The sequence below is a fragment of the Ophidiomyces ophidiicola genome, assembly GCF_022830035.1.
Source record: "Ophidiomyces ophidiicola strain CBS 122913 chromosome Unknown scaffold_11, whole genome shotgun sequence".
In the NCBI taxonomy this organism is placed as follows: Eukaryota; Fungi; Ascomycota; class Eurotiomycetes; order Onygenales; family Onygenaceae; genus Ophidiomyces; species Ophidiomyces ophidiicola.
The window spans coordinates 495,422-519,563 of record NW_026054651.1 but is presented as its reverse complement, the minus strand read 5'-3'; the positions used below and the strand labels follow the sequence as shown (position 1 = coordinate 519,563).

The 24,142-nt window shown below is 49.2% G+C and overlaps 8 protein-coding genes across 8 annotated transcripts; 5 read left to right on the top strand and 3 right to left on the bottom strand.

Annotated features, from left to right (window-relative positions):
• Window positions 1–33: 33 nt before the first annotated feature.
• LOZ57_003457 (uncharacterized protein) lies at window positions 34–1,150 on the top strand (the record flags this gene model as incomplete). The annotated part of the gene is made up of 3 exons (XM_049252505.1): window positions 34–810; window positions 917–967; window positions 1,016–1,150. 3 exons carry the CDS (start codon window positions 34–36, stop codon window positions 1,148–1,150), a joined length of 963 nt encoding a protein of 320 aa, XP_049108679.1.
• A 2,058-nt stretch (window positions 1,151–3,208) lies between these two features.
• On the top strand, window positions 3,209–5,418 carry SFP1 (Transcriptional regulator of ribosomal biogenesis proteins; the record flags this gene model as incomplete). The annotated part of the gene is made up of 3 exons (XM_049252504.1): window positions 3,209–3,861; window positions 3,930–5,040; window positions 5,119–5,418. 3 exons carry the CDS (start codon window positions 3,209–3,211, stop codon window positions 5,416–5,418), a joined length of 2,064 nt encoding a protein of 687 aa, XP_049108678.1.
• A 1,439-nt stretch (window positions 5,419–6,857) lies between these two features.
• On the bottom strand, window positions 6,858–8,462 carry TOA1 (transcription factor IIA subunit alpha; the record flags this gene model as incomplete). The annotated part of the gene is made up of 5 exons (XM_049252503.1): window positions 6,858–6,900; window positions 6,953–7,908; window positions 8,220–8,321; window positions 8,367–8,387; window positions 8,445–8,462. 5 exons carry the CDS (start codon window positions 8,460–8,462, stop codon window positions 6,858–6,860), a joined length of 1,140 nt encoding a protein of 379 aa, XP_049108677.1.
• A 797-nt stretch (window positions 8,463–9,259) lies between these two features.
• On the bottom strand, window positions 9,260–11,708 carry slp1 (WD repeat-containing protein slp1; the record flags this gene model as incomplete). Its single annotated transcript, XM_049252502.1, has 3 exons — window positions 9,260–9,387; window positions 9,445–11,112; window positions 11,606–11,708. The coding sequence occupies 3 exons, from the start codon at window positions 11,706–11,708 to the stop codon at window positions 9,260–9,262; spliced, it is 1,899 nt and encodes a 632-aa protein (XP_049108676.1).
• Window positions 11,709–11,737: 29 nt separating this feature from the next.
• LOZ57_003453 (uncharacterized protein) lies at window positions 11,738–14,059 on the top strand (the record flags this gene model as incomplete). The annotated part of the gene is made up of 3 exons (XM_049252501.1): window positions 11,738–12,035; window positions 12,105–12,191; window positions 12,243–14,059. The coding sequence occupies 3 exons, from the start codon at window positions 11,738–11,740 to the stop codon at window positions 14,057–14,059; spliced, it is 2,202 nt and encodes a 733-aa protein (XP_049108675.1).
• Window positions 14,060–14,413: 354 nt separating this feature from the next.
• Window positions 14,414–16,734, top strand: DUS3 (tRNA-dihydrouridine synthase 3; the record flags this gene model as incomplete). Its single annotated transcript, XM_049252500.1, has 3 exons — window positions 14,414–14,610; window positions 14,679–16,583; window positions 16,653–16,734. The coding sequence occupies 3 exons, from the start codon at window positions 14,414–14,416 to the stop codon at window positions 16,732–16,734; spliced, it is 2,184 nt and encodes a 727-aa protein (XP_049108674.1).
• A 517-nt stretch (window positions 16,735–17,251) lies between these two features.
• Window positions 17,252–18,091, top strand: YET3 (Endoplasmic reticulum transmembrane protein 3; the record flags this gene model as incomplete). The annotated part of the gene is made up of 4 exons (XM_049252499.1): window positions 17,252–17,272; window positions 17,343–17,477; window positions 17,528–17,631; window positions 17,704–18,091. The coding sequence occupies 4 exons, from the start codon at window positions 17,252–17,254 to the stop codon at window positions 18,089–18,091; spliced, it is 648 nt and encodes a 215-aa protein (XP_049108673.1).
• A 338-nt stretch (window positions 18,092–18,429) lies between these two features.
• Window positions 18,430–19,758, bottom strand: MDM12_2 (Mitochondrial distribution and morphology protein 12; the record flags this gene model as incomplete). The annotated part of the gene is made up of 1 exon (XM_049252498.1): window positions 18,430–19,758. The coding sequence occupies one exon, from the start codon at window positions 19,756–19,758 to the stop codon at window positions 18,430–18,432; it is 1,329 nt and encodes a 442-aa protein (XP_049108672.1).
• Between the last annotated feature and the right edge of the window lie 4,384 nt (window positions 19,759–24,142).

Sequence of the window (24,142 nt, the reverse complement as noted above, 5' to 3'; positions counted from 1 at the left end):
ACACAGCAGGTGGGTGATCCATCAACCATAGCCATGTCGTCCCACCTTACGCCCTCTGCAAAACGGCGGCGGTTAGATGCTGCTCAGTCAACGCTTTCAAAGCCATTCAAGTCGCCGCTTCGCCGTGCAGTGGCTACAAATGAGCCAGCGGCTACCTGCGATACGGAGAGTACATGCAGCAATGAGGCGAGCGCCGCACAAGCTACGCAGAGTGCCAAAAAGGAACGGAGCTCAATTTTAGTATGCGATCTCAGCGCTAAGACTTCCCTTCAGTCGGCCACGGTACCCCTAGGATATCTCAAAGATCCACAACAGGATACCATCAAGAAGGCGTCGTTGCATGGTGTCGATATCTCCAGCTCCTCAGATGCTCAGGACCGCATAAGACAGCTCCAGAAGCAACTTTCTTCTCTACACTATCAGCTTTCCAATTTGCGTACTGCGCTGGACACCACGACGCAGGCCGTACAGATCGAGCAACTGAAGCAAGACCCTGAGCTTGAAGCCTTGATCGTAAAGTGGAGACTTGTAGCGCGCGAAGCAACGGAAGAGCTATTTGCGAGCGCCAGAGAACGAGTAAACAGGATGGGTGGGGTTGGAGCGTGGAAGGAGAAGATAAAACAGAGCCACTTGAGGAGAGCGGAGTGGGATGCCTGTAGGGCGGAAGATCCCCCAGCTGCGGATGAGGAGGAAGGGAGCGATGTTGAAAGAGAAAGAGAAGCAAGAAGGAGGGAGATCATTGAAGTAGAGAACGACAATTACCAAGAGGTGGGGGTGACGGAGGATGATCGAGAAGAAGAACAGGATGAGGTGGGTGGCATAGAATTATTGGCTCCCGTTTTGGGTTGCGGAAAGGATTTACCCCATTGTTCTCTTGTTACTTGTTGACTGCTAATCATGATTCTTTTGCCGCTAGACTTTTACTGTTGACATGCTACTCAGCAACTTAAACATTGATTTGAAAGTGGTGGGCTTTGACAAGGTTAACCAACAATGGATTGACTGATACCCGCAGGGGAGAGATATGGATGGCGCCGCGAAGCAGACAGGATTCTTCGTATTGAGCCATGTCCCTTTTGGCGAATACGCTCAACGTGCTTCAATGGTTGCTCGGCGATGGTACATCATATCAGACTCAAAAACCAACTGACATTTACGAATTATGTATGTCTATGGCGTATATGCGCGTACCCCTATTCCTGCAGATATGCTATAATTTGAATTTGAGGACAAGTTAGAGAGGTTATCAAAATACATGTTCATCGTGGCCAAGATAGGCGCGGCACAGAAGCCTTCTGCTAGGTCCACTAGCCATTATTAGGAGTATCCTTTTCTGTTGTACAGCCTATAGAAGTACCCATCTGCTGTCAGAATAAAAAAACTGTCAGGTTATTATGAAGTTCTATAGTAACGTGAACTAAAAAACGCTCTGATTTGTGGAGTGAATACCACAGCAAGTCCAATTAAACACGCTGGGTGAACGACAACTCCTGTAGGAGCAATCCCCTAAGAGAATAAGAGAAATGACGTGCTAAACTTAATCTACCTGTATTATACCCTGTTATCCGCCTTGCATCGGTTTCCGAGCCGTGAAAGAGACCAGCAAGTAGCCGGTCAGTTTACTGGTGGATCTCCTTTCATTTACTCAAAAGAGTCTCAATCTCACAGGAGCGGTTGGCTGGTCTTTGTTCTGGGGGATGACACCGACCCTTAGTTAGTTACACGTTGGCTGGTTGGCCAAGAGTAGTTACTCATTAAGAACCAGTCCATGGGTTTTGCCCAGAACATCCCGAAAGCGTCCCTGGCTGCTCTGAGAAGCCCGGTAGCAATTGCTTCTGGTCTCAGTGATCAATAATCGATGGGAGCGGCGTAGCTTTCGAGAGGATTTAATTATGCATTAATAACCACCGGCTTTATCCAGCGGATGTTCTTGTGCACGATTCATCCAGATTCCTTCTACGTGTGCTCCCCTGCGATATGACTTGTCTATTATATAATAATTATTCCGCCTGTCCTTTGAGGATGGCTTCTGTGGTGACGGTTGTTCGCATGGCTTGCCCAGAACCGCCTGAGCCGGTATTGAGTTTAGGTCTCCACAGGCGGCAGTGCTTGTTAGGCTCTGTCTTTGCCATCGAAATCCGTCTGAGCCGACATTCGTCGCGGCCATTGGGTACCAGCTTTTCCGCGGAGCGGGTATCAGGCGTCGCAAGCAGCGGCGGAGAGGAGACTATTTTAGTTGTGATCATTGGCGTTGTTGCTGGCGATGATGCTGATGATGAGAGCGATAAATGATGGGGTGGAGTTTTGGGAGTCGAGACACGGAACAAAGGGGCGGCTGACTACTTGTACGGAGCAAACACCAGACCTCAACGCGGCCCGCGTGGCCGACTCAGGCAACGCAGAGATCCTGAACCTTCGACCGGGGGGCAGAAAGTGATGAATCCACGCCAAGCGGCAACGCGCGTGGCGAGGAGATCCGGGGGTCTCGATCCGCCAGCGGCCAGCCGGGGAAGCATGTCTGTCTATCCGCCTGTCAGTATGGTCTGTCTGTAGGGTCGAACTAGCTGACTAGCTGGGCGACTGAATCTCTGGATGACTGGATGTGTGGTGACGCCGTGGCCAACGGGCGGAAGAGGGTCGCAATAGTCGAGAACGGGCGGTGGGCAAACCATGGATAGGGCAAACTCAACCGGACACCAGGATGGATTAGTAACCACATTGTGGGCAGCCGGGCGAAGAGCTGATCTTCCCACGGGCACGGCAACAAAGGGCGTCCGGATCGGCCGGCGAGGCTGGCAGCGCGCAGGCAGCGCCGACGAGACGCAGCGGGCGGCTGGAGGATGCGGAAGGACGCGACGGCTGACTCAGCGGGCGGCGACGGCGGGCAAATCCCTCCAGCCAGCGGCCCAACTGGGTTTAGCCAAAGTCTGTGGCTGCAACGTCGGCCGCCGTGACTGCACGACTGCGACCTGAGCAACCGACGGCCTCTCGACTGTCTGCTTGTCTATTTGTCTGCCTGTCGTTGCCTGGCATCTCCTCTTGTTGCTCTGTCTATCTGTCTTTGCCTGTCTGCGGTGGCTGCTGCTGCTACTGCTGCTGCTGCTGCTCCTCCGCTCTCCCCTGCTCTTGTTGCTCCCGCTCCCCATACTCGAGTCCTGTCCACTTTGCTCTGCATCCACTCACGGCTTCGCCCGCCCTGCGAGTCTTGATGCGTGCTCCCTCCGACACGCCGCCTCCGCTGCACTTCTCGCCCCCATCCAGCGATCTTGATCGTGCCTCCACCCCTGAGTCGACCCCGGTTGGCACCCCCGTGGGCTTTGGTATCGCATCCGCCCGCAGACTCGACCGGGACAGACCCTCGTATTTCCCCTGGCAGCGTAAACTCGGAGAGGAGCGACGGTCGCCTCTGCGCGACAGCCCGGCTGTTTTCGAGTCCGACCTGGACGACGACGACTCCACCTTTCCGCTGTTCCCGTCGTCACCGCCGCCGTCGCAGCCTCCCGCCAGCAGGGCCATGGAGAACTTTACGCCCCCCATCAACATCTCCGCCTCTCGCCAGCCCTCCCTGTCGCCGCCCGGCCAGCAGGCCTCCAACCTGACATCAGCCCTCCAGCGAGCCTCCAATGCTGACCGCCCTGACCTGATTTCTGCCTGGAACGGCGCCAGCCCCACCGCCCTCAAAACAAACGGCGCCCGAAAAGACTCGTTTAGCGCGACGATGGCCCAGTATTCGAATGGCTCCAAGCCCATCACGGTCGTGGGCTCGAATCGGGAGAAGCCCCGGCGAGAGAGTCTGGCTGGTAGCTTGGTTGGAGGAATGAGTTGGGGTGGTGTCTCTGTTGGAAGCTGGATTAGAGATGAGTATGCGATACCCCGTTTTCCTCCTGTATCCTCCCTGCTTTGCGCTTGATGGCTGATCGGCAATGCAGCATCATCATGACAGGAACTTCGCCATTTACCCTCCAGTCGCCTTCGTATCATTCATCGTCCTACCTCCCCAAGCTCGAGGCCAACTACATGCGCGATTTCTCGTGTTGTGGCTTTACACTTCCAACATTACATGACCTCCTCCAACACTACGAAGAAGCCCACGCTCAGCGATCGCCACCACCGCCACAGAAAGCGCCTTCTGGCCAAACAATACCTGATGCTAGGCCTAGTGGGATCGGAAATCAAATCCACCAAAACCAGCAGTCAGTCACAGGAAAGGGGTTCAGTTCTCCCCAGCCCGCTGGTAATCAACGCCGAGCAAATGAGATACTGACCACAACGCCACAGCGAGTCCAACCGCAGACTGGATTTACTGCGTCTCGCGTAATGGATTTACCCGATATCGACACCGTTGATGATATGGAGATGGACGACCCATTGTCGGATTCTAATTTCCAGCAGCCTCAGCAGCAACCCTATCTGCAAACCCGATTTGGGCAAGAAAACAGAGCAACTAGAACGTCCCCATTAAATCTTGGGATGCTCCAAAACCAAGGATTCAGGAGTTCTCAACCTGGGACACCGTCGTCGCCCGGAAGGCCACTTCAAAACAACCCCACCGTTTCGTCTGTAAATACCCCAACTCTCCTACCACATTCGCTGCAACAGCAGCAGCAAAATGCTCAGTATCGCAATACCCCAGAATCCTCTGCGCCTGGAACTCCTGCCGAGCTCGATGAATCCATCGTTGGGGGGCTGAGCGAAATGTCTATGCAAGGTAACCTCATGGCGGGAAATCAAGCCCAATTTCCTGGCTACGGCGGACAGAACGATATGCTCGACTTGTGTATTGACGAACCTGCTAAGAGACTATTCCGCCAAGGCGGTGGCTTCAAGAACACCCAGCCGAATGCCCAATTTCGATTAGGAGGAGCACAATATGGCCCGAACAGTGAAATCGCCCAGCGTATCAGAGAACAACAAAGACTAGCTGGCGTGCCTGATCCGACATTCCTTCGACCTGATGAAGAGCCGAAACCATATCGGTGTCCAGTTATTGGGTGCGAAAAAGCCTACAAAAACCAAAACGGCCTCAAGTACCATAAATCCGTATGCCCTCACCGCTCATTCCCGCTACTATTTGTTTTTTGATTTTCGCCTAGACTAACCATTACTAACCTCATATAGCATGGTCACAATAACCAGCAACTTCACGACAACGCCGATGGAACATTCTCCATCGTTAATCCTGAAACCTCAACTCCGTACCCAGGTACTCTTGGCATGGAGAAGGAGAAACCGTACCGTTGCGAAGTGTGCGGGAAACGGTACAAGAATCTCAACGGTCTCAAGTACCACAAAGCCCACTCACCGCCTTGTAACCCGGAACTCTCTTTTATGACTAACCGAGCTTTGAATGCTGGCGGAGTAATGCAGGGCGAAAATGTCAACGTTGCTGGAGCTGGTCTTCCAGGCATTGGAGAGTAAAAAAAAAAACAAAACGGAAAAAAAGAACGTCGATTTTATTTTCGTCTTACATTCTCGACTCATCAATTTGCATTAAGTGAAAAGTTTAAGGCGAAACTTGGGAATTAAGTTGCGACGCATCCGCAGGGTCCGGGTAAATAGACTCGAAGACTGGTGAGGCGGGGGGGTTGCATATGGTTTTTTGGGGTTTGTGGCTCTTCCAATATTGTTTCCGCACTTTCTCTCGATGTCCCTATTTATGTTCTTGTTCATTTCATTTCCCTTTTTCCTGTCCCCTTCGCATAAACATGGCCTTTCGTTTACATCATATTAAACCTCCGCTTCTAACCGCTTTCCATTTGGCTTCTCGTTTTGCATATTATTCTTTCTCAACCCGCTCGTTTATTATCTTCCCTTTCTTCTCCTACACCCGCCTGGCTTAGGATCTGCAGCCTTTTTCCGATCTTCATGCACGGAAGGTGCGCCTAGACGCATGCGCGGGCCACTTACGGTACGGCGGCACATATGTATATGCGACTTGATTCACCTCCAAATTTATTCAGCAACCCGTATCTTCAAGCTGTCATGAGCATTTCTATCCCCTTCATTTGTTGTCCTTCTCTTGCACATATCATAATTATCTTTGCTCATCACGCTGTTTTTGTCTTTTTATGTTCTGATGTTTTCCTTTTTTGCTTTTGTTCGTGCTATTTTTTTTTTTTCTTTTTTGAATGATGAATGACGTTATCTGTCTTCATTTCATCATCACGTACATTGAATTACTCTTCTCTCACCTTCACTTTTTTTGGCTGTGGATTTTTAATGATTTTGATTTGAGTATTCTTCTGGAGATAGACGTATGTCGCATTTAATACCTTCTGTTTTACTTTTCTGTAACGGCTGTGACCACAGCTGTTTCCTCTTTACTTGGCTTAATTGCTGCTTGTTTGCTTAGCTACTAGCCCCGTGTCTGATTTTACTTGTCATCTTCTCTTGAGTGTTTATCTTATTCTTGAATCTTGTTTACTTGGGAGGTAACAAAAAGTGGCTTTGTGTTGGTTGCTGATTTTTGATAATTTAGCTGTCTATTTATGACGATGGATAGCTCTAAAATGACGCCGGTGGTACATAAATTTGATTTAACATTTATTTTTTATTCTTTTCACTTTTTTCGAAGCATTCTTTTGCCTTGTGGAAGGGACCATGTGCCTCGGGATAGTTCAGAGAGTCATGACTACTATTCATCTACCAAAACTCCCCTCCTCCAGAAGCCAAAGATAAAAGACAAAGTCCTCGTTGAGTAAAAGGGATTTGGACCCTCAGATCTCCAGGTAAATAGCAAAGTACAGTAGCAGCATTGTTAAAAATTCTGCGCGTAAAACTCTAATTAACTCATGTGTTGCGCGCTTCTGCTGTAAAGGGAGCAAGAGAAACCCAAGACGCCCGTATCGTCGTGTTCATTAATACCATTCGAATTCTCCAGTAGCTTTATGAAATACATACCTATGTCACGTTAGCATTTGAGAGTGAACACACTGGTGAGAGCTGCACGTACTCCCTGCCTTCTGTGGTCAAAATTCCATCTTTCAAGGTGCACTTCCACTTGCTTTTCACCCGCTGCACTTTATCATATGTGCAAAGCATAACTTGACCAACAGCATCGTCACCTTCGGGGTCATCGTCAATAAGATCTTCAGGGTCGTCGAGGTCGGAATTTATTGCATCCTCATCTTCGTCTCTCTTAATGCCGAAGTCGTCGACGCCATCATATCCAACTGGTTGCGTCGGGGCCCTCGCTTCGGGGATGGCGGTAAGTCCAGGGATATTTCGGCCTGCTTTTGGGGCTGCTCTGCGCTTGGTGCCACTAGCTCTAGGATAACGGTCCTTAAGGGGCGCCAGCAGACCATTACCCTCCATCTGGAGACCTCTAAGCTTCACAAAATCTCTCATAAGTCTATCTGCCTCAGTCCCATTCTCCTTGGCCGCCTCTCTTCTTCTAGAAACTTCGCGTTTCCATTCCGCCAGCGCATCGTTTCCAGAATCACTCGAACCATCGGTTTGGCTGTTTCCAATAGGCTGCTGTTGATGCTGAGGAAGTGGACCAGGTCGTTGTTGGCCAGGAAGGGAAAGTGCAGCCTGAGACTGAGCCTGTAATTGATGAATCTGGTTCGCAGCGGCGGCGCCGTAGCGTTGTTGCAGGGCGCTGGCGGCACGTTGCTGGGCAATATTCGCAGCAGTCTGGGGGCCCGGAATATATCCAGGTTCAGATTTCACGCGAATATCAGAAATCATCTGTCCAGAACCAACTCCAGGGCTGGGAGTCGGCTGGGGTGGTACTTGTTCTTGATACTGCGGAGCAGTAGGGGAAGGTGATGGCCGCGGAGCGTTAGACGGAACTGTGACAGGGGGTGGAGGGATTGAGGTTTGCTGCGGCGCAGAGGGAGGGGGCTGCGGATGGGGATCCCATGGAAAATGGGCGACCCCAAGAGAAGATAGTTTCTTCTGCCATCCCTGATTTAAAGCATAGCAGTCAGTAAGTAAGTATAAGAGGAGCCTGGGGGCATTGAGATGGGGCTTAGTCAGAGGGGTAAAAGCGGCAAGGGCGGGGCTGCATAAAAGAGGGTATCAAGGGCGACCAATTCTCTTAAACAGGCGGTTCCCCCCCAACCCGACTTGTCGCGCCACCCAAACCACACACAGCCCACCCAACATCCGCACAAAACCGACAAAATCATCGACGAAATCAACCAGTGCATCTTCAACAGCAAGGACGCTTGCAACTCATAGTCAACGGAATTTGTATATTTGGAAACTCGACTCACCTGTCTCAAGTCCTCCAGAGTCTGCTGGTCAACGCCACCCTCTTCAAAGTCGATCTGGGAGGAATCGCACACATCCTGGATGACGCGGTCGAAGACAACTCCCTAATGCGAGAAAATAGCAGAGAATGTGAGCCTACACTCACTCACTCTGCGAACCCAAAACGGGGGCTAAACATCATGAGGCCACAGCCTATGAGTTTAGCATCTGGGTCAACAGCCACTCACCACCAACTGGTTTGACATTCTGCGACTGTACCCTAGAGCGTGCTGCTTGGATTCCAGAGAGAAGCGAAGCAAGGAGACCACGCGCGGTGGATAATTTTCGGGGACTGCTGTTGCGCTTCAAGAGGACCGCGGCATCTGGTTTGCTCAGCCGAAATGTCTGAGGGTTTTGTCGCGGCTCAGTGATGCCCGAGCTTGCCGCCCCTGACCTCTCAGTAAGCTGTAGATATTGTAGCTCGTTCTCGCGTACACTATATTGCCATTCGGAGCGCCTAATTTAAATTGGAAACCGGATGATGCAGCCGCCTCTGCTGTTGCGGCCGTGATGGTTGATGAGGAGAAAATGGTTTTATACTGAGAAGCCATCACTTGGCTGCTTGCTTAGTCAGCGTACACTCAACCATGGTTTCTTAAAGCCTCCAACTCGCCCAGGTTCACAAAGAGCTTGTCGTTGGAGATATATTTATTTTCGCTTGGAGACCAGGGATGTGCATGCCTGAGGCCGATGGTCTATGCGCCTACGAACTAGTAGCACTGTTGCCAATGATCTAATGGTAGTGCGGTTGAGCACTTACCCATCAAAGGCTAAAGGCGAGAGGAACGAGGCAATAGCAGCAACATCGCCAGGTCCCCAGATCGATCCGTAAGGATATTTACTTCATTTCATTATATTGAATCGAGTGAAGTATCTATTAAAGGAAACGCTTAAAGCAACCCGAGACCCAGACCATGCCCCAAAACGCGCTAAACTCCCCAATTCACGCCGATAAACCCTGAAACTAGAGCAATGTTAATGTAGTTATATGAATGTGTAGGTTTTATCGAATAGTCATCTGTTTGGCAATTTGGCTTCCCTTGCTGCCAGCGACACCATCGCGAGAGCCCGAGGCAGGGGTTCCGGGCTTGCGCTCGAATATTTTCCAGAATTTGAGACTTTCATCCGCAGCTATATTCTTACATTAGCGATCATACAAGGTCAAATGAACTAGATTGATGTGCTTACCGGCAGTGGCCAACATCTGTCCGTCGGGGCTTAAGCAGCTGTGAAGAACCCGGGTTTCATGGGCGGGGATCTCAACATTGCGCACGAGAGTAGGATAGCTCCAAATGCTCAACGAATTGTCGGGGAATCCACTAGAGCTCACAAGTTCGCGGTAGTGGTTACTCCATCGGAGGCTGGTTACTTGAGAACCAGTGTCGATGCTGTTGGTTCTAGCCCCAGTTGTTGTGTTCCAGAAATGGATGTGCTTGTCATATGAACCTCCACCGGTTGCCAAAAGGTTGGTTTGCCATGGACACCAGCTGAGAGCTTTCACAGCAGCCCGGTGGTTGGATTTAGTAAATTTAGGTGCGCTAAGGGAGCGGGAGTCCCAGATAGAAACCAAATTGTCGTTTCCGCCAGTTGCCAGTTGTGCGCCATCCGACCTCCACTCGAGGCCGCAGACTTCTGAAGTGTGAGAAATGAGCTCTGCTGTCTTGTGTTGGGCGATGCGAACGTCGTGGTTGAATACAAGGCCACTACGTGCTCCAGTGGACAGCGTGTGTTTTGACCATCCCATCACACCGACACGCGTTTCATGCCCAAACATACTTCGAAGTTTGGTGCCCTCTTCCACATCCCAGATTTGAACCTCACCAGTTCCTAGGCCGACGCCAACATAGGCACCATCGTTGCTCCATTTCACACTGCTAATATAGGTGTCTGGAGAAGTTTCGAGCAAGCAGTTCACGGAACCACTATCAGCAGACCAGACATATACATTACGTTCAAGTCCAATGGCCACCTGGTTACCCGAACTCCAATCCAACAAGTTCAAATAATAGTCGTCAACAAGCCCTGGCGCATCCAAAACACGTTCAGGGGCTGTCTGCACCCTGCGTCTAAACTGAGCGGATTGTGAGTGCGCAGGCTTCAGCGGACGGTTGTACTGAGAGCGAAGGTCAATGGGTTTGGATGACTCTGGAGCTGGAGGTTTGAACGCGAGGATTCGGGTATTGAGCGGAATATTGCATGCGGAGGCCAAGGAAGACTTATAAGCTACAGCATCCGGGGCCGGCCTTGAGTAGCTGCTGCTGTCATCATCATTGATATTTAAGCTCTGCAATGCATCTGAAATATCATCTTCGTGGCCGCTGAAAGCACCAGCAGCATTTGCAAGCACGGAAGAGCCATCTCCCCCGTTGGGTTTTGGTTGTTTGTCCGATTTAGCAGTACCTGCTGTGACAAGCCCTTCGCTAGCCGTACGATTAGGGATAAATCGATCTGCTGCATTGTGCGGTAGGTTAATGGTAGTTTTGGCTGGTCTGGAGCGAAGACTTGTCCCCTTCTTCACACGTTTCTTCTGTGGTGTTTGGCCAGATGGGCCAGTTCCTGTCAAGGTCCACTGTGAAACTCCGAGTTCGAGAGGGCGCGGCGAGCCTTTTCCTTTGGCGATGTTTGATTTTGGGGAATCTCGATATGTTTTTGAGATTGATCTGAGATTTCCGCTAAACAGCCTTTTCGATGGCCCTTGGGGAGTTAGTGGTGAAGAGTCTGGTGAAACATGGCTGGCACTTGGTGCTCTTTGCTTAGGAGAAGGCGTCAAAGGTATACGACCGCCAGCTGTCTTGGAAGAAAAAATGCCATGTTGGCGCTTAACAGGGGTGGACACGACCGCCGTTGCCATTAGATCTAAGAGTATTGCATTAGCCACCGTGCCTTAATATATATTATATGAGAGACAGGGCGTACGTTGTGTATTTTGATTAAAGCTGAAAGCAAAGATAATGACCCAATACTGCTAAACAGAAACGACCAGCTAAATACGGAGTAGACCTGCTTCTATTAAGGTATAAGGATTTAATGCGGGCGGGATACTATCAAAAAAACTAAGGTACCAGAGGAAATAGAGTGAAAGGGCGAGGGGAAATAAAACAGGTGGACATAGAGGGCCATGGACGGTTTTAAAGTAAATATTTACATTGTTGTTGTTTCCCAGGCAACATGAGTGCCGTTATGCGCCAGTCCAGATATGGTTAGACCTCTTATATTAAAGTTTTCAGGTGTTGGAACCATTTCCGGAAAGTTCGACTGGTTGCCTCATGCTCTCGCCTTTCAGCGCCAGGCTTCTTCCTTACCAACCTCCCACCAAAAGCCTCGCAACGGCCTGCACATCAAAGCAGACCATCCACTTTGCCCCAGCTCCGGGCATTTGTTTTCAGCGTTGCTGCGCTTGCCTTCTCATAAAGTTGCCGCGCTTCAGCAACGGTCCAATCATTTGTCGCCATTTTGAGCCGTTCGCCTTCGATGTCTACTCATGTCTCTGTCAACTTCGACCACGCAGCCCAGTGACGGAAACAGTAATGCGATCGCTGGTTTAACAGATTCCAATAGACCCCTGGATATATTGCCATCCTCCACTCCCAGTGCCGCGCTTAACACGTACCTTATGCCCACTAGCCCTTCCAAGAATCGCCATGGCAGTGATAGCTACCGTCCAACGGTGAAGCGATCCACAGGGCAGATCCCCGCATGCCTCGTCAACGCATCTGTAACATATTGCGGGAATAATCAAATCTACGCTTTTGGCGGGTTTGATCAGTATACCGATGAAGGTGCGTACCTGTAAAAGCTCCTTATCTACTTTCCTATCTCCGAGGCTAAGCAAACATTCGACCGTATAGTTTACAACCATGTCCGTCGACTAGACCTCAAAACGCTGAAATGGACCGTTGTCGATAATTATGGAGATATTCCGGGCGTTCGGATGGGTATATTTCTCTCATGCCATATTGACATACAACGGAACTAATGCTCCATAGGCCACACAGCAACCCTATACGAAAATGACAAATTAATCGTTTTTGGAGGCGAGAACGAACGCCAAGAATACCTTTCTGATGTTGTCATCCTTGACTTGAATTCCTCGACATGGACATCACCTGAAATTCGTGGGCCTGTTCCTAGAGGAAGGGCACGCCACGCTGCCGTGATTTATGAGGACAAGTTATTCGTGATTGGCGGCGTTACCGGCGAAACTAACTATATACTCGACGAAATATGTTATCTTGACTTAAGAACCTGGACTTGGTCCCGTACGTGGAGCTTTGTTGCTCGATTTGATCACACCGCCTGGGTTTGGGGGGATAGACTCTGGGTTTTTGGTGGTCTTGGTATTGATATGGAACGTGGAACGGATCTGTGGTGGCTAGATTTGAAAGGAAGCCCATCGTTTATGGGTCCTTTGGCATCGTCTCAAGGTACCGTGGGATCTCCAGCAATCCCGGACAGGATGGCTTACAGCCCAGACATGCAATTTAGTTCCTCATCTCAGATTTCGGGACGGCCAAATGGATATGCACCCAATTCTAGCAGTGTTCAGGTCCGGTCACTAGGTCGACGGCGAGCCAATGCTCCCGGGGCTATCGCTTCCGTCAAATTCCATTCCGGTCCATTTACTCCCGTCCTGCTATCCGGAACGCATTTTCATGTTTTCACCTCCGGTGTCCTCCTTGATCTTGTCACGCCATCTGATACCGTTCGTTCTTGGGAATGCAACTTATCTTCCTTGGAGCTAGACACCTTGCGCTGGCAAAGACTTGCGGATGGCCCCGAGATATTCAATTCTGGACACCGATGGCATTATTGTACCGTCAATGAAAACGGTACCAAAGCTTGGCTTCTCGGATGCAATATAAATCCCAATAATGCACCAGGTATGGGTGACGAAAACCATTTGAGCGAAGTTCTCCCCATCGATTTAGAGCAATACGGTATTCTGGGAAACGAATCCTCAAATCAAATTAGGGCATCATCTGATGGTCTGCCGTCTTCCCAATTGTCTGGTTTAGGAGCCGAGCTAGCTACCGTGTTTGATCAACCTCCACAGTCTGGAAGTGGGACAGACTTTGCGATTACTGCTGATTGTGATGATCCCGACTATAACAGCGAGGAAGAACACTCATTGATATCCAATCCTTCCCACCCAACCCCTACCTTCTTGTCTTCTGATGCTAATACCTCTGCGCCAATTCACGTCCACCGTATCATTCTCCAGGCCCGCTGGCCACATTTCAAGCGTCTCTATGCGGCACAAATGGCAGAATTTCATACAAATAGGATGCATATTCCTGAGCCGTATAAAGTTGTGCGAGCTTTTCTTTATTTCCTATATACTGACAGCATTGCGTGTCATCCTGATTTCTGCCCGGATATCAGTGAAGTTGCAGGTATGCTCGTGATGGCAAATCTTTATGATATGCCCCGATTGCGCCTGCTTTGTGTTTACCGACTTAGTCGTGAGCTAGCAGTGGAAAATGCAGCCATAGTATGGGAGCGAGCTGGCCGAACAAATGAAGAATGGCTTAAGCGTCGTGCTGCAGCATTCTGCATGGCCAACTGGGGCCGTATTGTCCGAACAGAAGGATTCCGAAATCTTAATAGGCAAAGCCTTATGGAATTATGCGAGGTGGTCGATATGGAAGGACGGGTTGTGGGCGGTCACGAGCTGGAGTTTGCAGCCGGGTGGGGCAATGAACGATATGACTTGAACGGCGATGTCAAGCGATCCCGTGCCCCTCCTGCAGGTGAAAGCGACGAGATCGAAGGGGAAGAAGACGACGGAATGGAACTTTCATAAATCTTTCCAGTCAAGCAAAGATTGAAAATGTGGCAAATATACCAGATGACGTTTTTTCATTTAATGATGTGATGAATTTATTATGGCGGCGGCGTTGGCATGGGGAATTTGGCGATCAACTGAAGACGATACGTTTTACGATATTATATACACAACATAGAAGCTATCAACTACTACCTCAAAAGTAATTTTACAAAGCAGTGTTGAACCTTCAAGCTGGTGGCTCGTTTGACACGGCATTCGGATTAACCAATTCCGATCAAACTTTACTGAGGTCAAAATTCCCAGCAACTCTGTGAACCTTGCATCTCCGAAAACGGTTTTAATATAACCAATACGCCAGTGCCAGTGAAAATGAGGGACGGCATCTCAACCGGTACAGTTTCACCGCGAGTGGCACCGTACGACGATAACACGCAACATTCGAAAAATGGCGGTACCCAGGGCTTCGAAGAGTCCCCTGCGAAAAGGATAAAACTGGATGGGCCTGAAACGAATACACAGAGTAGTGATAATTCGCGGAGAAAGGGTACTGCGCCAATAAAAGAAGAGTAGGTATCTTCTGATACCGTACATATGCCCTCTGCTGAAGGTCGCTATGCTGATCACGGGATAATAGGTACTTGATTCGCTTAAATCGTGAATCTGCCGCCCTACCGGGTACTGACGTACGGGATGACGAGGAGGCAGAGGCTGCTCATCATAAGGAACGAACCAACGAGAAAAATGGGAATCAGAGGAAAAAGCAGAAGGGGCAAAATACGGGGCGCAGATTTGGAAAATCGCAAGACATCAAAGGTCTCTGCCAGAGTGTGACCCATAGCCCTGAATTCTCGCCAAATCCTTGTCAGTTTGCAAGCAATTGCCGTTACGAGCATGACTTGCGCAAATATTTAAAGGACTATAAGCGGGAGAATCTAGAAACGTTCAATGGCATCTGCCCCGTCTGGGAGGCTTATGGGGTATGCTTTTCAGGATGGAAGTGCAGATTTGTTGGATCACATATGGTAGAGCGAAACTTGGGAGATGGAAAAACAGAACTGGTTTTACTAGAGGACCAAGAGCGGAAAAAAGCAGCTACCCCGCTGGTAGACGGCGCTATCGAGGCTGGAGTCTTGAATTCTATATCGACGGAGTCAAAAGTTGATCTTATGAAGAAGAGATATCAAACTCCAAAGGCTAATGCCTATATTTCCTGGCTTGATGAAACTTCTAAGCAATTGGAAAAACATATCCATGGCAGGAAGTTCGACGGTGATGACGAATGTGCGGAAACAAGTGGCGAAGCAAATGGTCCCACGGAAGACAACAGAGCGCAATACAAAGAGCCTCCATTTCTTCCTTCTGAAAAGAGAAGATTATATTTTGGTGCAGAGACGCCAGTCTTGGCTCCGCTTACAACACAAGGCAACCTTCCTTTTCGGAGGCTCTGTGTAGAACTGGGCGCACAGTTTACTTATTCCGAAATGGCTATGAGTCTACCTCTGATCCAGGGCCACAAAGGCGAGTGGGCTCTGATGAAGGCCCATCAGTCTGAGGCAATATCGCCCACCGTCGCCTCAAAGCAGACTATAGTCAAAGAATACGATAATTCCAAAGATCTGAAATTCGGAGCCCAAATCTCTGCTAACAAGCCATGGCAAGCATTAAAGGCCACAGAAATAATGACCGCTCTTTGTCCGCATCTCCGTGTTGTTGATCTTAACTGTGGTTGCCCTATTGACCTTGTTTACAGAGACGGCGCTGGCTCGGCACTTCTTGAACACCCGTCCAGGTTAGAAAAAATCCTGCGAGGAATGAATGCCGTCTCTGGTGAAGTCCCAGTTAGTGCAAAGATTCGAATGGGCACAAAGGATAACAGCCCTACGGCGCTCAAGCTTGCAGAACGCCTTGTTCTTGGAGGCCCTGAATTTGGCGGTATTGGCTTTGGACCACCGGGAGTGGGTGCAATTACACTTCACGGTCGAAGCAGACAGCAGCGATATACGCGAGAGGCTGACTGGAGCTACATAGCCGAATGTGCAACTCTTATCAACAGGCTCAATCAGAAATCTGATGATGTGACGGATACAGTACGAGAGCCAGAAGAGCGACTTCAGCCTTCTGGAAAAAAGGTGTTTTTTCTTGGGAACGGTGACTGTTATTCCCACGAAGATTATTTCAAATCCATTCAAGAGTCCTCCGTGGATACTGTGATGATAGCTCGGGGGGCACTCATGAAACCCTGGATTTTCGAAGAGATTCAAGCAGGGCAGTATTTGGACAAATCCTCCTCGGAGCGCCTAGGTCTGATTGAAAAATTTGCTAAGTATGGCCTTGACGCATGGGGCTCCGACGAACACGGAGTTGGAACAACACGACGGTTTCTTCTTGAAATGCTGAGCTTCACCCATCGATACATTCCAATTGGGCTCCTGGAATATCTTCCCCCGAGAATCCAGGATAGACCGCCTGCATATTCTGGGAGAAATGAATTAGAGACATTACTTGCGAGTGATAACTATAAGGATTGGATTAAAATAAGGTATGCTACCTTGAATTTGCTTCCCCTACACATATTACTTTTGAATACGTTCTAATGCTTTTCTTGTAGTGAAATGTTTCTTGGCCCAGCACACAAGGATTTCAAATTTGAACCAAAACACAAGTCGAATAGCTATGAGATCGAAGGCTAATCTAGTAAAGTAAAAATATTGGTTATGGCTGGATTGATGAAGCCCAATGGCAACTGAATGTTAAATTCCATCTCCATTTGCGATTCCTCAAAGCTTCATAGTATATGTGGCCTCCACCGTCCTTCGTAGAGCTTTATCCACGGAACATTATATCTTCCATTTCCGAGAATCCCCTAGCCACATATTGAATGTATGCGCCACAACTTTCAGCCAATGATAATGAAAGAAAGTCTCCACTATGATGACGTCTATGTGGCTTTCCACCACCAAACTTGGCTGGCTTTGTTATTTAGGTAGAGCTACGCAACCACTTCATTCCTTGAAGTTTCCCACACATCTCGCCTACCCACGCACTGTCAAGGTTCCAATTTACCTGGTACCAAAATTTCCACTCTACACGTAAGACTGTTCTGATTTTATCTACACGTTGAAGTCAGTAACCAATTCAGGATCAGATTTGCAAGCCAGGAGGCACCAGCAAAGCTTGACATACTACGTGGGAAAATACTCCGTCAAAATGACGCTCTATTACACTCTTGTACGTATCACCATATTGCCTTTGGCCTGTTCATACTGTGGTCGAAGCTAATGGAATCCTTCTGTGATAGGTATTCCTCCTTTTGGTGCTCGAAATGGTCATCTTTGTCGGCCTGATTGTTCCTCTGCCTTTCACTTGGAAGCGAGCGCTGTTTACATTTATATCGGAAAGCCCCATTGTCGCGAAGTTGCAATATGGAATGAAGGTAATGAACGACTTGGTTATTTCGATAGCTCGAGCTGACAACGGTTGAAGATTACTTTTATTTTCATTCTCATCCTCTTTATCGATAGTGTCAACCGGGTCTACCGCGTTCAGATCGAACTATCTGCGTACTCCAAGGATGGGACTGCGGCTGGGTATGTTTGATTTTCTCAATATACGTTTGTACTGACGACAGAGGATCATTGCTAATCGTTTTTTCCTGTAAGCATCAGAGCTAGCGCCATTGGCTCTGAACGAATGGAAGTTCAAGCTCGAAAATTCTATTCCCAGCGTAACATGTATCTTTGCGGCTTTACCTTGTTCCTCTCTCTCATTCTGAACCGTACATACACCATGATCCTTGAGATTCTTCGACTTGAGGATAAAGTCAAGCAGCTCCAAGGTGACAAGACCGCTGGTGGAAAAGATTCCGCTCGCCTTGCCGCTGCAGGTGATATGGGTGAGATTGGTCGTTTGAAGAAGGAGCTTGCCTCCCGGGAGAAAGATCTTGAAGCTATGAAGAAGCAGAGCGAGGGTCTTTCAAAGGAATACGCGGAGCTGAGCGATAAATTCTCCAAGGAGAACCCTAACCCTACCCCAAAAAAAGAGCGGTAAACTCGTTCAATATGATTCTAGGACTTCCGGCTGCTTTTTCGGCTTGGCTTCCTATCTATTCTACGAGGTCAAATATCTGAAATATCACCTTTCCTCAATGAACGCCAGCCAAGAAGGTGGGACCCTTTGTTTTAGGTCAACTTACGGTATCAAGGGCTTGCTTGAAAGAAATAAGCAACTTATATGTAAAATGGTGTGTTTCTTCTACATGGCATGTATGGAGCGACTTACTCGAGTTTTTCATTTTGCACGACAAAATATGTAAACCAGCTACATGTCAATTATCACTGGTGTATATTCCACTCTATCATTCGCATTAGCAAAATAACATCACTTTTCTAAATGAGAAACGTCCAAAAACTAGGATAGACGAATTCCTCCTCGAATATGCGACGAACTTGCTCAAGGACAAATCTTTCAACCTTGCCTACATTCTTTAATACTTGTTTTCCATCCTCTTTCCGACCAATTTCGCTTTCAACCCGAATGTCACGAAGCAGGCTGTCATCTCGTCGTCTAGAAGAGGGAACAGCACCATCAGATTCCCCCGAAAAGGAGTTTCTGGTTTGCATACTTCCAGCTCCTGTGTTATCGTCCGTGCCAATGAGCGTATCTGCATCCTCTTGAGACAGAAAACAGAAATGTACACGCTTTCTTATGTATGCTACAACGGCGACCCCATCAAACGTGAGGCCAGTTATGTTTAGCTTTAACGGCAGACCCAGGAAATTGGGCATAGGATAATCAAGTAGGACCTGAGCAGTCAGGGATATTTGTATATTCCCATTGTATTTCATTCGGCAAAGAACTTGAAGATCTTCGGGATTTTTCTCCTGCATCCGTCGTGGAGGGGGGCTGCTTTCCCTATCAGGGGGAGTCGCTGGCCGTGATTCGTTGGATGACTGGGGACGGGGACTGCGACGCAAAGGGGTATCCGAGATATTATGGGACTGATGTGAGTCCAACGTGGCAGACGTCGAGGGTCTAGAATTTTTGGAATCAATATCATCGGATTCACGACGCGTAAATCGAGACATATCACGTCCTTGCAAGCTCGAGATGTCTCCAAACACAGAAGAGTCGCGTAGACCGGGAGAGAAGGGCCCACGAGGAAGAGGCGTTTGCGTGCCAGATATCCCGCCTAGCGGCATGTAATAGCCCAGATTGGATGTGCCACCTGGAATTCCCGGTGTACCGGCTCGAGGGAAGAAGTAAGAATTCAATGGCTCCCCAAAGGGCATGGGAGGCCGCAATGACCCTGAGGTCACAGTATCCCCTCTTGAAGAAGCTGGAGCATCATGAGACCCTACCTTTCCTGGCGATTGCTGGCCAAATAATCGTGGATGTTCCGCCTGCCATGGCGCCTCTCCGCTCCTAGCGTCCTGGGGGTTTGATACTGGATTCGTGGGGGATCCGTCCGAGTCACTCGAGACATATCCATCTTCCTCGTCTTCCTCGTAAAAATCTTCAAACGGGTCGCATAGTTCCTTTATCTGGAGCTCAGGGCTGATCGTGCCGAAATCGAAAGAGTTTACCTCCACAGAGCGGATGAACCGAGGGAGGGCAATTTGCTGGAACTTGTCGTGGACGAAGGATCGGATACGCTCTGCGAGGGCTTCGCCATCTGGGCCCGAGGTAGCGGCCTCCCAGTTAATATCTATGGACATTACATGAGTGAGCCGGGTCGTTGTTGGAGCGTCGGTCGCGTCTTACAACTTAGATCTAATGTCATTCCTACAGCGGGGGGTCCACAACAAGAGGGTCACGTGAAGGAGATGACTTCCGAAATGGGTTTTGACCAGCTTCTGCGGGAAAAACAGCGAGACGACAAGCCTAGCGCTGGACACGGGCTCAGCCATGGAGCCGCTGCAGCTATTGATTATTTTCTATTTTCTTCTCTCACATGTTTTGATCCAAGCGCCCCTCTGCTTGCCAAATATCTCGTTGTGATACTATTGCAAACTGTCTCGTGCCAGGGCGCAGGAGTGGAGCATGGGCCATCTATTTTATGCAGCATCTCACTGATGGAGAACTATAATTGCATCCTACCCTCTGGTAGGCATGGAGACGCGGAGTGCACACGCCACACAACCTCGGCCTTTTATCCCTTTACAGTCGTGATCCTAGTCCAAGGTCCCATCTACGCTCGTAAAGGCTAATGAATTTTGTTATCAAACAGGACAGCAGCCCTTTTTTTCCCCTTCATGGTATGATCCTGAAGTACTCCGTACCTACTTACTGGCTTCCAAATCCACCCAGAAGCGCAAAATTCTGTATGTTCGGGTATTTTTGTAAAAGACCTGTGAACCGTATTTCCAATGAGAAATACAACACATGGACAAAATACTAGTCAAGCCACTTGATTAGTTACTGAAGCCATTCATTGATTGTGAAACCACCTACATATCATCTAATCCGGGCGATCCTGGGGCCGAATTTTCTCCATGACCGCCCTGGCCGCAAAGTGCCCGAAATAGTTGATTATTGGAACGGGGCGACTGATGGCCTTGCCTCTCTTGCATACTCTTATTTTATGAGAACCTCGGACTCAGAGGTGATTCGTTGACTATTACCACCCTGTCCCCGTTTTAGCCATGGTTTTCACGCGCGAACTAGCATGATTTCTATCAAATCGACCTATTGAAGCAGCAGTCCCTTCGCGCAACGTGCGAAAGATGTTCGCCTGATGCTACCATATTGCGATGCAGGTTGCTGATCAAGGTTTCAGGTATCGTTTAGCCGAGACGCACCTTGCTTTTGCATAGACTCGGGCTTACATAGTACTGTGATTCAAGAGGTTGAAAAAGACTGTATTTTCCAAAAAATGAGGCACGGCACAAGTCCTCTGATAAGACCCATCAGCGGCCCTATCCACAACACATTCCATGCACCACGCCATTTCTGGTGTCTCTGTGGATGCTCCCAGAGATCCACCTCTGCTCTTGTGCAGGAAACTCTCGGCCCCTGCCGCATGAGTGAAGTATCACCTGATTTATAGTGTATGTTGGTGATCATGCATTTGTCCAGGGATATACATACGAGTTCGGGGGGCGCCGCTTGGGTACCAGGGATTTGCGCGTGCACAAGAATCAAACCAACTGGTCGCATGGGATTCCCATTGTCTGCCAACATTTTGTTTTCCGATGGGATTGCGGCACCGACCCAAAGGTAGCCAGTGATATTTAATCGCCAAGCCGTGGTCAACCCAACGAGCGCACCGCTCTTCGGTCTTTCAAGAAGTCCGCATAGCGGCTATACGCCTAACTGCTTGTGCCACATTGCGATAACTCTTCACAAGTGAGTTGTATAATATTCGTGGGTCAAATCATCTGGGCCGACCCCAATATCTATCATTACCAACAGCGGCAGAGAAGTTTTCTCGGCAATTTTTACACTCGTGCCGCAGTTAGGGTGCACAATCACCTTCGATACTTGGACATGTGGCCTCGCTATTGGAGGCAATTGTAGTGGGTCTTCGTGGTGAAATGGGCTGTAGACCAGAAGATCAATGTGGAATTATTCCGATACCTTGCAAGTCAGTCAGGTAGCGAACTCCGGCCTTGCGAGCTAGGTATCACGCACCACGACTCAAGTCGTTTACATGGCAGCCACACCCAGCTAGCATCGATGTACCGTTGTCCGAGATTAGCCTCGCGGCACTGCAGACCAGCACAAAATCCCAAGACTCAATTGTGAGCGGAGAAGCTTCTGTCTATCCTGGAGCGGGAAAGCTGCCGTAACCCATGCGTACTCCGTACACGGCACAGCTTACTATTCTAGGATTGTGATAGTTCATATCTTTCATGAATAGTGAGACTCGTAGTATTCGAACTTCGGCTGCCGTGTCTAGCAGATCTTATCACAGACCACAGCAGCCTCGGAAGGCCGACACTGCTTACACGTCACTCTCGACCCGAAAAACGGTGAGCCTGCATATTTCATACAGCATTTTCAACGTAAAGGCCGAAGTACCCCACAGGTATTCAACGGCATTCCTGCTCCCGTATCCCGACGGCGATGATACCAAGGACTAGCATTCTCTTTGCTTTGATAGTCTCTATCAGCCTTGGTTTCTCGTGCGGGAAAGGACCCCAACCGGCTCGCACAAGTAGAGGGCGAATTTTTCCCTGCCAGTGTGACATACAGACAACAAGGCAACTTGTAACCAAGGGAGGGGGGGGACGCGAGGCCCAAAAGCCATCGGTTCGCTCGCATCTGAGGTTGGCAAATGCGCTGTGCCGCAGACTTCGGGAACAACCTGCAGCTGCGTTTGAGTTCTCCTCGTGAATGGGGGGAGGGGTGTGACCCCCTGAGAGCCCACCGGGCGGCCCAGCAAAGAGATGCGCCGCCGCCCCCAGTGTTCCATACAACCCGCGAGGTCTCAGCAGGCAGAGAGTTGTATTCTAGGGATGCGTCTAGGTCCATGGCTCACCAGGCAGGGGATTCAATAAGGATTGTGAAATTAAGGCGATCAGCCGCTGCGGCCAATAGGCGCCTCCCTCCCCCAAGCTAGGTAAACAACCCCTCCGGACAGCATTCTCATCCCGCCGCCTTATCAATATCACGGCTGAGAGAATGGCTACGCCTCTCAAGTTCCAGCAGGAAAATGAAGAATCTACTTGACAAAATTCCCGCAAAATCGCTCACTGTGAGGCTCAATGATAGCGAATGTTTGTGAGACTTTTTCATGGGCCACGATGGCGCAATTCAGGCGCCCAAAGGTGACAAAGACAGACCGTGATACAAGCTGGCCTAGAAGACATTGGACTCTGATTATGGTGATAAAATTAGAATTATGTATTACACAGGAAGCTGTGACAGCATCTAGTGAAAGGCTGGAATCATCATAGTAGTTATTACCGCAATATTTCTAATATCGCACTTCAAGAATGCTCCGGAACAGTAGTGAGAAAACCGAACATTTTGAATGAAACAGGACAACATATAGAAAGTAATGTTTAGTGGCGTTTTGTAGCTTTAAATAATAGTAGTAGAGACGATATGTAAAAGAGTAAAAACGCAAAATAATAGTTAGATTAGACACGAGACGACTAGCATCATCGTCGAGGCTCCCGATCTTTCGTTGCCGTCCGATGAGGAGCCGGAAAGCAGTATTTTCTTCAAACAAGGAGATTGCCCATTTCCACCTCGAAATCTAACGGCAGCACGCCTGCGGGCTTTGATGAAAAAATAACGCTTTGACGGTGTCGCGTCTAGAAGAGAGATATATTAGCAATGTGGAAGACATCCACGCGAATAATGGGTTCGAAGATGTACAGATCAAGTTATCCACTGCCACCATGCTTTGCGCAGTTTCCAGGTCGGATAGTGTACTTCTTCCTGACTTCACCTTGGTTTCCGGAAGCTTGGGTGCCAGAGCCCTGAGTTGAGCCCTGATTCCCTGTGCTCTGATTCCTGGAGCCTGAAGACTGGGTTGGGTCTTGACATGTCGCAACGTTGCCGACAAAGCTCGTGCAGCCGCATTGAAACCTTTCCCACCACTGGACAGACATACTGGCAGAACACGGGTGAATCGACGATTGTGTAAATAAGTGTAGGGGCACCAGGTGGTGGGCGGTGCAATTGGCTGGTTGGTAGAGGCGTAAGTATCGATGGTTGAGTGTAGGCCAAAAGGGTGAGAGAAGACTGAATAGATAATAGTAGTCTATAGACTGGCTTTGTTGTCTGAGTCAACAGAAGCGATCTGGGTCTGCAAAGCCCTTTTATACACAACTTGCGGTTTTTGCGGCGAGCTTGGCAACAAGAAATTTCAAGAGGCACAGTCACATATCAGCCCCAGAAGCCAGAGCGCGCCGTATGGCTTGGATATCTGGAAATGGGCAGGCACCGGTGGTCAGGGGAGAAAGAGTAAAGGAGCACAGTATCGCAAAGATTAAACTCAGAAATTTTTGAGATCCAACAAATGAGCGTAAAAACAAAACAGTACAAGGCCCGGTGCTGTTGGCGTTGATCCCTGAAAAAGACGACAGTATCCTGGAGGCTCCCTATCAGTGGCACGGCGAGAGAATGCGGTTTCATCGCCGCCAAGCA